The 13,381-nt window shown below is 42.6% G+C and overlaps 1 protein-coding gene across 1 annotated transcript in view; it reads right to left on the reverse strand.

Moving 5' to 3' along the window:
• Positions 1-13,381, reverse strand: part of CHRNA5 (cholinergic receptor nicotinic alpha 5 subunit) — a 52,525-nt gene that overhangs the window by 1,861 nt on the left and 37,283 nt on the right. The window contains exons 2-5 of the mRNA XM_025893291.2: positions 7,311-7,462; positions 4,112-4,156; positions 2,803-2,912; positions 196-1,027 (exon numbers count right to left, since the gene is read on the reverse strand). Of these exons, the coding sequence (XP_025749076.2) occupies positions 196-1,027; positions 2,803-2,912; positions 4,112-4,156; positions 7,311-7,462 (1,139 nt within the window). The remainder of the gene's footprint in view (positions 1-195; positions 1,028-2,802; positions 2,913-4,111; positions 4,157-7,310; positions 7,463-13,381) is intronic.

Raw genomic sequence — 13,381 nt, forward strand, 5'->3', positions numbered from 1 at the left:
GTTGCCGGTGAAGTGAGGTGAGCAGAGATGCCCTGATGCAGATGTTCTAACTGAAACCAGCTTTGGTTAAAGATCTTCTACGGAGCAGCACATCAACATTTCTGGCCCTCGACCTCTGCATCATTTTGAGGGTCCTACTGTTTACTCTACCAGACCTAGAAGCAGATGTGCATCTGTAAACAACATGTCACAGACCTCACGGACATCGTTCTCCTTCGTGACGTGTCTGGTGATGTAGCGGATAGAATCAAGCGCAGCTTCCAGTGGGTTTCGAGAAGGCTCTGGTCTCCCAGCGCTCTCAGTCCCCTCTTTCTGAGCGAAGTACCTGTCTACATGACTTCTCATGCAGAGCAGTTTGGGAAGCTTGTGGAGAAATATCTTGCGGACCCAAGGCGCCATGGCATCATGTGTTGAGGAAGAACGGTGGTGGATGTTGATGGCGAAGACAGTGACCATGATGGACAGCGTCACAAAAATCATGGTGAACACCAGGTACTCTCCAATCAGAGGGATGACTTTGGAAGACGAGGGGATGATCTCCTCAATAACCAGCAGGAAGACAGTCAAAGAGACCAGTACTGACGTGCAGAGACAGATCTTCTCCCCTTCGTGGGAGGGGAGGTAGAAGACGAGCACGGTTAGAAACGAGAGGCCGATACAGGGAATGATAAGGAACAAGGTGTAGAAGAGAGGCAGGCGCTTGATCACAAAGGAGTAGGTAACGTGCGGGTACCAACAGAAGCTATCCGTTCTGTTCCCTTTGCTCCCTGTGGCACTGACAATTTCCCATTCTCCATTGTCAAAGAAGTCTCTCTTGTCTACGTCTTGGTCCTCTAAAATAATATCAACCTGGGATCCATCGTAAGTCCAAGAACCAAACTTCATGGAGCAGTTCTGGAGATCGAATGGGAAAAACGTAACGTCGATGGTACAGGAACTCTTGTAGTTTGCTGGCGGCGTCCAGGTCACCGTGCCATCATGCCTGACGACCGCTTTCGTGCTGGCCCCCTCGAAACGCCCGTCCGCGCTGAAATAGACACAGGCACGTGACAATGAGAGACGAGACAGCCCAAGCCCGCACTTCACGAGCCTGCTGTGAAAGAAAGCCCACGCCAAAGCATGAGACACTTTGTAGGTGATTATGCGTGAGATACAGGGACTCTGTTCTAAGGCCATCTTCCTTAAATACAGAACGCTCCTAGAACCGAACTCCTTCCACATCCTCTCTAAGACTAACGATCCAACTCTATTTCACAGCTTCCTGACATTTTAGAGGTTGAAAGAGTTCACCTTACTTGTGAAATATAACTAGACTATTTAAACAATCAGAGAGTAGCCAGAGCCTGAATCCATGTTCCTAGACTCCCCAAACAGTGCTCTTCCCCTCCATCATAAACACTGGACGCCTGCTACGTGTGCTTCTCAAGCTCTGCTGCTCCGTGAGCGCACACCCTGTATTAGTTGACCAACATAAGCTTTCTTGGAAATACTGGTTTCTTTCATCTTAAAACTCATGTGACTTTTTTGCTAGACTCATGCTTATGGAAGCATGTTTTCAGCAGCCTGGAGAAGTGTGACGCTCCAGGGAGCTGTGTCCTGCAAACTTACAGCTTGTTCCCTCTTCACCTACAGAGAAGCGTGCAGGGAAAAGGTGTTTAAACACTAATGTTTTTGCATAGCATTTGCTCTGTCTTCATGCCAAATGCCTTCTTGCAAATATTACAGAGTGCTTTAGGAGAAGCACAAATTCCGAGATTTGCCATGGGGCGGTCCTATAAAACCTGAAACTCGATCCCAGAATTATCCTTTCCCCAAGTGAAAAACCATCCTCAAAACACATCTAGGTAGGATGCCTATGAAGATGAGCTGACTCTACACTCCTCATCATGGGATAATTCCAATACATTATTTAAGCAAAATTAGAAGTGAAATTTATTTGAACATAAAGTAGGATTTCAACTATTTTTAAAAATATGCCCCCCAGGGGCACCTCAGTCGTTAAGTGTCTGCCTTTGGCTCAGGTCATGATCCCAGGGTCCTGGGATCGAGCCCCGTATCGGACTCCCTGCTTGGTAAGCCTGCTTCTCCCTCTCCCTCTGCTGCTCCGCCTGTTTGTGCTCTCTCTCTCTCTCTCTCGCTCCCTGTCTCTCTCTTTGTCAAATAAATAAATAAATAAAATCTTTAAAAAAATTAAAAATAAAAATAAATACCCACCAAATCTAGGAGGCAATCTGCCAAATATGTAGTCTAGTAAATCGGAGGGTAAGTTACTCCAAGTAACACCATCCCCCGTTCCCATCTCACTCACTGCCTTGTGCAAAGCCCACCCTGCCACAAGGAAGCTGTGTGATTGTGGACGCGGTTATAACATCGTCACCCATTCATCTGTCAACAATGCTACCTGAACAATAGTGGGAATCGAATAACGCACAGAAGCACGGACCACACGGCCAGACACAGAGTGAGTCCTTTGTGCATGTCAGCTACTGTGCACGTTGCCTCCAAGTGCAGGGACAATGGGATTGATTATAGGTGACCCCCCAACTTCCTTACACTTTCTGGACTTCCCAGATGTTCTACAAGTCTTAAAAATCAAAGAACACTTTTATGACCAGGAAACAATGCACCAAGAAAAGAGAGGATCCATAGAACCTATGTGTAGGTTCACAAAAAACACACGATCAAGTCATTTGACCTTAGAGCTAAACAATGTTCCAAAAGGAAGAAAAAAGTACTACTGCCCAATAAAAATGCAAGCATTTTCTTTTGAAAACACGAAGTGGCATTTAGAACATAACTTACTTATCAAACAAAACGATGTCTGGAGTCCAGAGAGAGTCTGAAGGGACGCGTATAACTTTGATTCCTCCATAGTCCTCAGGATGCCATCTTAATTTCACGTCTGTCCACTCCTTCAGAACAAAGACAATGGCCTCAATTGCCAATTGCAATGACATTGATAGTCAAGAATAGTAAAAGCTATGCTTTTTACCACATCCAGAAGTTCTAGATATAAGAGCATCTCTGCTTGCCATAGAGAAAACCCAGCTCCATGACTTTCTTAAGAGCATGAGAGCGCAGCCCTGTCCCCTAGCTCCAGCCCTGGTCCTCATGCGACACAGGTGAGGACTGTGTTCTGCTCAGCACCTCTTCCCCCACCAACGACCATGCCCGGGGGCTGCAGCCGTGGGCATGTACAGACCAGGTTTAGGCAGACGTTCTCTTTTCCAGCTGTATTGTCATTGGCTGGACTGGTCCATGCAGGGGAACCGGATTATTACACACTCCACGATGTAAGCACCTGTCCAACCTCCACGCGGTGACATTCTGGGATCATGTTAAGACTTGAACCCCCAAAAAAGGATGCAGCCTTTTTAGGAGTTGGGGTCAGGGAAGTGGTAGTAGGTATTAAAATTCAGCATAATAAAGAAAGAGCAACTGAGGACATAGGTCTGATGACCCAGAAGACAAAGAAGTCCTTCGTACGAAAGGGGCTCCACACGTAAGAACAATTACCCCCCGTTCCCATCTCACTCCAAGTAAACACCACAATCCTGGCATCGGCCCAGGCGTTTGCTAAACCCCTGGCCTCCCACTGCTTCTCTGACCCCCTCCACACACCCCTTCCTCCCCATGGTTCACTCACCCCTACCCACACTGGCCTGCTTGCTCCTCCTTTGTATGTGCTGGTCCCTCTTTGTCTGGATCACATCTCCCCAGATACTCACATGGCTTGTTTCTTCTTCTCCAAGCCTTGCTCAAACATTACCTTGTCATGATGCTTTCCCCACCCATCCTATTTCAAAGTACATCCCCGATACTCCCGTACCCTTGCCCCCGGTGAAGCTTGTCAGTGTTCGAGGCACAATACAGCTTCCTTGTTTCTTTCCCCTGACTAGAAAGAAGGTCCCTGATGGCCAGCACTTCTGCCCATTTTGTTCACTGCTGTTTCCCCAGTGCCCAGCAGCCGCTCCACGAGAACCCCATCAACCCCCACCCTCCCGCATCCTGCCCACCCACCGACACCCCCTGCTCGTGTTTCTCTGTGCTGCAAACCCCCCATTCACAGCACCTGGGATCACTTGGGTGACCTTTTGCATTTCACACACACCTGTTTCAACCAGACATTCGTTGTCATTAACTGATTTTTCTCATCCTATAAAACAAAAACGTAAATAAGGCTGATTATTTCAAGTACAGAAACAATAATTCTTGAAATAATAAGAATTTTCACAGTTTTTTACAAACACTCCTGTCTGTACAGTCCCTATATCCTGCTCATCGATGCCGTTCTCTAGAAGGGCAGGATCATTTTTCCAGCCTAATTTCACGTTATTCCCTTCAATATGCTCTGTATTTCAGATAAACTGCCGTGGAGTACACCGTTGGCATTTTAGATTTAACACTCACAGGCTCGACTACTCTATGTCCTCAAACCTGAGACACAGTCAAAGAAATAGGCACAGCATGATTTTACATACTTAGCACTTAAGGAAAAAGCTGACAATGAATTGTAAGTCACCATTAATGATAAAACACGTGGTGATTTTGAAAGTGCTGCGATGTGGGGGAGGGTAGTTATGTCTCCCTGAGCACAGATCTGAATCTGACGAGCTGCTATGAAGAAAAATTACTGAGGTCGCTGCCGTTGAGTGCAACCTCATAAGCTTTCACAGCCTGCTTTCCTAGAGAACTGGGGTCTTTGATACTTGCCACTCACATCTCCCTGATGTTATTTCTTTGCTGAGACCAGCTTTTCACTGAATTCTCAAGGCCCAATTAAAGTGACATTTCTTCCACTGCATTTTGCTGAAATATCATGGAGCCGACTGGACCTGTACAAGACCATCGTGACCACCAACCACAGTGTGCGGGATATAACGCTAAGCGCAGAGACCCACAGAAGTAGGGGGCCATCCCAATGCTGGGGAGAGAGGACGTGGTTTTAAATGGCTTAGGTGCCTGGAGGGGACTCTTTCCAACAGCAGGTGAGTGGCCCGGGAGAGAGGAGGACAGAGGAGGCTCCTCCCTTGGGACAAAGACAGTGGTGAAGTCCCTCCATGGGAAAAATCACTGGGAAATACAGCAAGGCCATCCCTCCTACACTCCGGTTCTAAATGGCAATTGTCCTTGATTAAAGCACTCGAGCCGGAAAGGACCTAGAGATTTTTTCTACTGAAATCGACTCATTCTGCAAATATAGAAACTAGCCCAGTGAGGCCACTTGCCTAAACACCACCAACTGGTGGAAGAACTGATGTTAGAATTCAAAGCTCCTGAGTTTAAACCCTACTCTGCCGGCTCCACTGTCTGCCCCAGAGTCATGCAGCATCCACAGTAAGTGCTGGTCTCTGCGCCAAATGCTCTAAACAGAAGCATTAACAATGAAGAAAGTTCTGGTAAACCTATTACCTACGACGCTATAAGGCAGTAGGTCCTCTTTGAGAATACAATGAAACTTATAGACATTTTCCCCAGAAAAACATGAACACACATGAAGTTTGCACTATGGGCTAGGACCCAATCAACACTTCGTATCTTCAACGCAGATAGACGAATAATACCTAAGTTCACAACTGGCCCCAAATGTGGGGGTACAGCCCAACTTAAGGTCACCCCTAAGGTGTCTCCCAAGCATCTCTCATGTGTTCAGCACAACTCAGGATGCAACAGACGCAAACCCCGAGCAAGGACAAATGCAGGACTGCACCAGGAGGCAAGAGCCGGTTAGCAGAGAAACAACTACGCGTAAGTGGAGCAGACAATAGTTTCTTTAACCTGACCGTAAAATTAGCAACCGACAAGCAAGCCAATGTGGAGATTTAAGAAAGAGTGAGCGAGCGAGAACACACGGGAAAGAAGGCAGGAATCTGAGGGAACTTCCAGGAGGAGCCCCAAACGTGACCGCAGACCGAGGGGGACAGAGCTTAGAGATGACAGGGACATCTGTTCTCCGTGCGCTCACCTCACCTCCCCTGCCTCCTGTCTTCCTTCCCTCTTGTTGCCACCACTGACCTTGTGTTCTGGGCTCTTCTCTCAGGAGATAACCCTTCACCAACTTCCCTGCTTGGCTCACCCTTCCTTCTACCACCTCCTACAGATGTTCCTCGAGGATGGACCTTCCTGCTTCCCTTGCTTGCTTGAAAACTCCTCGGTCCCACATTTTCAACACTCGGCCCTGGGCCAGGCTGTCCACGCTGACATCCTTAGCCTCCTCTCTCGTCACGGAGCCGGGCTTGATTTCCCAAGGCCCTTGGGAACATTTTCTTTTCCACGTACCACAGGCACCTGCTATCACAGTGGAACGCATCATCTCCTCTGCCCTACTCCATAGCGATGGATTTAACCTTTCAGACCCGTTCCTCTTCTCTTGTAACCGCTCGGGCTTCAGAACCTGGCACGTCCCACTCTACTCAGTGCTCAAGTCCTGCTACTCCTTCTACCTGGCCTCTACCTGGCCTATCAAGCTTCTCATCTCCTTCACTCAAGACCGTGTATTTATCCGTCCTACGGCTCTTCCCAAAGCACCGCCTTGACCCTCTCTGCTGCCATCAGATCTGTCATTCACTCAGCACTTACCGTGCACCAGACACTGTGCCAGGCTCTGGGACGGAGCTGAGGAATGAAGCTTAGCCAGCTTTGAGGATGCCACACCAGAGCGCGTGAGCGCCAGCCACTGTAACGGGCACCTCATCAAAGTGCAAAGGGCCACGCGAACGGAGGAGACTGTCTTAGGAAATCTGGAAAGATTCCACCACAGGTCAGACAAATAAATTTGGCCTTGAAGGATAAGTGATTTGTTCCAAGAGGCAAAGTTCTCCAACGGAAAAATGGCAGGGGGCAAAGTGCTGTGGTATGTAGGCTCCTCTGTGACCCATCAGGCCATCCCAAGAAGTGGCTTCCAACATTAACCCTTTGATCCAAACAGCCGAACAAAAACGCTCCATGTCACTCCTAAGCCTGTGATCATACTGCTCCTTGTTACTTTCCTCTCTTTAAAATGTTGACTTTTTTAAGTCATATTTTTAAACAAACATAATGAGAAACTTCCATAAAAAATGTTTACTATCTTTGAACTTATTAAAAATAGGCCTATCATAATTACCAAATAAATTATTTCTAAACTAGACGATATCATATAAGCAGTGCATTCCTACACCTATGGTGTGGTAATTATTTTTCCCTGCTGAGTTCCTTTAGGAAAATGACTGTCTCATCCATCTTTGTCATGCTCACTGCCTAACACAGGGCACCCACGATGCTCCAGGAAGCCTGTATGAAATGAAGTATGTAATGATATGCACACCTACCACATCCACTAATTGAGATATTGCAAGGCCAAACTTTATTTTTATTTTGTCATTCAGGTGTTCCACAGGACGAACCCATCTTTCGTAGTCTTGAAACAAATCCTTAAACAAACTATCTTCATGTTTTGCAACAAAGGATGGTTCAGCTAATCCTGTATAAAAATGTTTAAAAGTTAGTGTATTAGCTTGTCTCCCACCAAATACCTCTACTTTAAAAAATGTTCGGCTTTATCAAAGAACCAAACTATTATTTAGACTATTGATAGAGCTTTTACAGTAAAATATTAATACAAATGTTTATGATCAATAAGAGACACTGTGATTTGGATACACTTCTTAGTTAAATCAGATTACTCACATGGAAATACCCTGAGTTCCCTAGGAAACACTCAGTACTTAATACAGAGTATTTTAACAAGAGCTTTTAAGCTTTTAAATAAGTTACCAGAGCTAGAGGGGTTGCTTGTCATAAAATTCCAAACCTAGAAAACAGATACTTTGAAGTTCATTCATATCTACTGTAAATGTAAAATAAACAAGCTTTAACTTACATGATTTTAATATACGAACATATAAATACTGAATGAATTATTCAGATTTGTCATACCTTTGTTTGCTATACATTTGTATAAAATTACCTTAGGACCTAACACTTAAAAAAAAGAGAGAAACAAAAAGAAAAAAAGAGAGAGAGTGAAACAAAATTTTAAAAATTCCAGATGCCATAGCCATGGACTGGTTAGATTTATGGGTCACAGTTATGGTTTCTACTTCTACTGAGTTTAATTAAGCCTCTAAAGAAATGAGAGTTTTTGGTGTTGTATGGGTCAGAGTCTCTGTCAAGGACATGTGAAATGTGTGAAATTCAAGCATGTCATTTACGAGGACTCACAATTTTACAAAGAAAAAGCATTTACTTGAAGCAAAATACCACTGGCTTATTTATCATGAAATACGCATGCAGGGATGTATAGTAGCTAGTGATGGTCCTTCTGCAACCTAAATGAAATGGTCTGACAGAAAATGAGAGCTTTCATGTCTAAAAGCTGTCAATTTTAGAGCTTCATGTTAAAACAGCATTACTGATCTCTCCTCTCCTAATCCTATTTAAAAATTTTTAGCCTCTGAAATACCAAAAGTTTGAGGTTGTTTAAAAGATAAAAATAACAAATAAAATGTCCTTTAATAGCATCTAAGAAACTTTTGCCTTAGGGGAAAAGATACTAGCTTGAATTGCCACCTCAAATCTTGTTTGAAAGAAAGTAGATAGGGTATAAATAAGTTGATAGATGAATTCTAACATTCTACCTAATGATAATTCTTAAGATACTGCCTTGCAGGGCGCCTGGGTGGCTCAACTGGCTGGGCGTCTGCCTTCGGCTCAGGCCATGATCCTGCGGTCCTGGGATCCAGCCCAGAGTCGGGCTCCCTGCTCGGTGGGGAGTCTGCTTCTCCCTCTCCCTCTGTGGCTCCCCCTGCTTGAGCTCTCTCTCTCGCAAAAATAAATTTTAAAAATCTTTTTTTTTAAAGATACTGCCTTGTAAATATCTTCTCGCTACATCCAATATTAGAAATACCATTTCCTTGACACAATTTTATAGAAATGGCAGGTCCTAATGTCAGTGCTATTTTAGCATAAAACCTTAATCATGCATTCAGATTCTACGTAGAGAATTTTTAGCTGGTTCCAAATGTTTTAAGTTTGTGCAGCTCATAAACCTCAGAATGTTTAAAGGAGAAGATCCAGAGCATTCCCCTCACTACAAAATGAAGCTATCGGACCGGAAATGCCGCTGCGCAGAGCTGGTTCCGGGTGGAGTTTTGAAGGACACCCAGGGCCTCTCCACCTTTTGCTCTTTCCACCTGTGACAACTTTAGGAAAGTGCTTAATCAATGCCACACTCCCTGGGAGCTCTAGCCCATACTCATGTTTGCTCATTCCTTCAACAAACGGTTACTGGCCGTGTGCCCAGTACGGGGAGCACAGGGAGAAACAGACACAATCCGGCAGGAAGACTGACACAGTATATAGGATACTACAAAACTCTATGGAAGCTGAATCAAACCAGAATACTCTTTTTAAAAAGTTGTTCTGAATAGTTAATATTTGCTCATGTATTTCTACTCAAAATAAATAATTTAAATCAATTACTTTCAACCTCAGTTCCTTGGAATCCCAGGGCATTCATTTTTCATACTTTTTTCCATTCCATTTTGACAGAGATTGTGTACTATTTAACATACACTGTTCTGTGTTGTTTTCCAGTTGTGTCACAAAAGTCTGGGATCTCCAAAGAAACCTTTCTAAAAGGTAGAAATCATTTTTGGCACTTCTACAGCCTAAGTATAATGCTAATCACAATAGTTACCTTAATACATTTCAGTTTTCCTTCCCTTCCTGACTGAAAAAAATAGGCAACTAGGAGAAAACATTTGCAGATCATTTATCTGACAAGGGACATATATCTAGAATACATAAAGGACCATTACAAATCAATAATAAAAAGACCAAATAACCCAATTTTAAAATGGGTAAGGGATCTGAACAGACATTTCTCCAAAGAAGAACAACCAATAAGTGTCTGAAACAATATTCAGCACCTTTACCCATCGGAAAAATGCCAATTAAAATTACAGTGAGGGACGCCTGGCTGGCTCAGTCGGTGGAGCATGGGACTCTTGATCTCGGGGTCATGAGTTCAAGCCCCATGATGGATGTAGAGATTACTTACAAATACATACATACAACATACTTACATAAAATACGTTTTAAAAAAAGTACAATGGTTACCATTTTGCACCCACTAAGATGGCTATAACCAAAAGCAGAGGTAACAAGTATTGGAAAGGATGTGGAGAAACTGGGACCCTTGTACACTCCTGGAGGGAATGTAAAATGGTGTGGTTGCTTTGGAAAACATTTGGCAGTTCCTTAGAAAGTTAACTATAGGGTTATGATAGACCTGGCAATTCCATTCTCAGTAAACACCCAAGAGAAATGCAAACAGCTGTCCACAAAAAACTTGCACACAAATGTTCACAGCAGCATTCTTCATAACAGCCAAAAAGTGGAAACAGCACAGCAATCCATCAAATGATAAATGAAGAGATGAAATGTGGAATGCCCAATGGAATATTAATTTGCCACTAAAATTAATGAATTAATGATGCATGCTAGAACAGGGATGAACCTTTTAAATACTATGCTACATAAAGAAGCCAGTCCCAAAGACTGTAAATTATATGATTCCACTTACATGAACTATCCAGGATAGGTAAATCTAGAGATACAGAAAACTAGATTGGTGATTGCCTAGGGAGAGGGCGGTGTGGGGAAGGAGGGAGATAATGTCCAAATACCATTTTTGGTAACAGTCACGCTAGACTGAACATACTAAAAATCACTGGATCATGTACTTTAAATAAGTGAGTTGTGTGGTATGTGAATGACATCTTGATAATGCTGTGACTAAGAGGAGAGCATCTTTATGACTGAGCTAAGATGGGGAGATCATGGACAACACAGCTCTGATCACAGCTGAGAAAATGTGACAAATAGCGTGGATATAACTTCAGAAAAATGTTATCTGAATAGTCACCCCACAAGTGTTCCTTTGCAAATAACAAAGATAAAACTAAGTGTGCAATGCCAGTACATTTATTTTTCTTATTTCTTTGTAATGTGTTATACCTTTCCTAGTAATAGTCTATTTTTTTTTAAATTAAGACTTCCTTCCTCTCAACAAATACTGGTTAATTCTACCAAACAGTCAAAGAAGAATACCAATCCTTCTCAAATTCTTCCAAAATATAGAGGAGGAAGAAACACTTTCGAACTCATTCTATGGGGCCAGCATTCCCCTGAAACCAAAACCAGACAAGGATGCCACGGAAAAGAGAATTACAGACCAATATCCCTGATAAACACAGATATACCTTATGGTATAATCCTCAACTACATATTAGCAAACCAAATCACCAACACACTAAAAGGATCACTCAACACGATCAAGTGGGATTTATTCCATGAATGCAAGGATAGTTTAAAATCCACAAACCAGTCAATGGGACACACCACATTAACAAAATGAAGGATAAAAATCATATGATCATCTCAATAGAAAAGCACTTGACAAACTTCAATAACCATTCATGATAAGGACTTACAACAAAGTGGACACTGAGGAAATCTACTTCCACATCATAAAGGGCATATATGACAAGCCCACAGCTAACACCATACTCAACAGTGGAAAGCTAAAAGCTTTCCCTAAGATCAGGAACAAGACAAGGATGCCCACTCTCACCACTTTTATTCAACATAGTACTGGAAGTCCTAGCCAGAGCAATGAAGCAAGAACAAGAAATAAAAGGTATCTTGGGGCACCTGGATGGGCTCAGTCAGTTAAGTGTCTGACTCTTGGTTTCAGCTCAAGTCATAATCTCGGAGTCCTGGGATCAAGCCCCATGTGGGGCTCTGTGCTCAGCGGGGAGTCTGCTTGAGATTCTCTCTCCCTCTGCCCCTCCCCCTGGCTCATGCTCACTGTCCACTGTCTCTCTAATAAACAAATCTTAAAAAAAAAAAAAGAAATAAAAGGTATCTAAATCAGAAAGGAAGAAGTAAAAATGTCACTACTTACAGATGACCTGATGTTTATATAGAAAACCCTAGACTCCATCAAAAAATGGTTAGAATAAAAAACTTCAATAAAGTTGCAGAATATAAAATCAATATACAAAAATCTGTTGCATTTCAATACACTAATAATGAACTATCAGAAAGAGAAATTAAGTAAATAATCCCATTTACAATTGCATTACATTATAAAGTTATAAATTTAACCAAGGAACTGAAAGACCTGCACACTGAAAACTATAAGATATTATTGGAAGAAGTTGAAGATGATACAAATAAATGGGAAGACATTCCATGCCCATGGATTGTAAGAATCAGTATTGTTAAAATATCCAAATTACCCAAAGCAACCTACAGATTCAGTGCAATCCCTATCAAAATTCCAATGGCATTTTTCACAGAAATAGAATAAGCAATCCTAAAATTTGTATGAAACCACAAAATACTCTGAATAGACAAATCAATCTTGAGAAAGAACCAAAAAGTTGGAAATATTACACTGCTTGATTTCAAACTATGTTACAAAACTATAGTAAAATATAATCAAAACAGAGTGGTACCAGTATAAAAACAGAGGTCAGTGGAACAGAATATAAAGCACAGAAATAAATACACGCATATATGATCAATTAATTTGTGACAAAGGAGCCAAGAAGATACAACAGGAAAGTGACAATCTATCATAAATCACATGTGGAGAACTGAACATCCACATGCAAAAGAATGATGCCGGACCACTATGTTACACCATACACAAAATTAACTCAAAATGGATTAAAGATAAGAATGGAAGACCTGAAACCATAAAATCCTAAAAGAAAACATAGTAAGCTCCTTGTCATTGACCTTGGTAACGATTTTACGGATTCAACACCAAAAGCAAAGGCAACAAAAGCAAAAATAAACAAGTGGGACTATATTAAACTAAAAAGCTGCACAGCAAAGGAAACCATCAACAAAATGAAAGGACAGGGGCACCTGGGTGGCTCAGCGGGTTACGCGTCTGACTCACGTCAGGTTTTGGCTCAGGTCATGATCTCAGGGTCATGAAATCGAGCCTCCCATTGGGGTCTGCACACAGTGCAGAGTCTGCGTGGAATTCTTTCTCTCCCTCTGCCCCTCCCCCTTTCTAAAATAAATAAATTTTTCTTTTTAAACAATGCAAAGACAACTACTGAATGGGAGAAAATATTTGCAATTCATATATCTGATAAGGGGTTAATATCCAAAATATATAAGGGAGTCCTACAACTCACTAGCAAAACAAACAATCCAATTTTAAATGGGCAGAGAATAGGAACAGACATTTTTCCAAAGAAGATATACAGATGGCCAACAGGTACATGAAAGAATGCTCAACATCATCATGGAAACATCAGCTCATCATCAAGGAAATGCAAATCAAAACCACACTGAGGGAGGCGGAGCAAGATGG

Source organism: Callorhinus ursinus, unplaced genomic scaffold (genome assembly GCF_003265705.2).
Source record: "Callorhinus ursinus isolate GAN/ISIS: 27379988/994484 unplaced genomic scaffold, GSC_fseal_2.0 scaffold45, whole genome shotgun sequence".
NCBI classification, from domain to species: domain Eukaryota; kingdom Metazoa; phylum Chordata; class Mammalia; order Carnivora; family Otariidae; genus Callorhinus; species Callorhinus ursinus.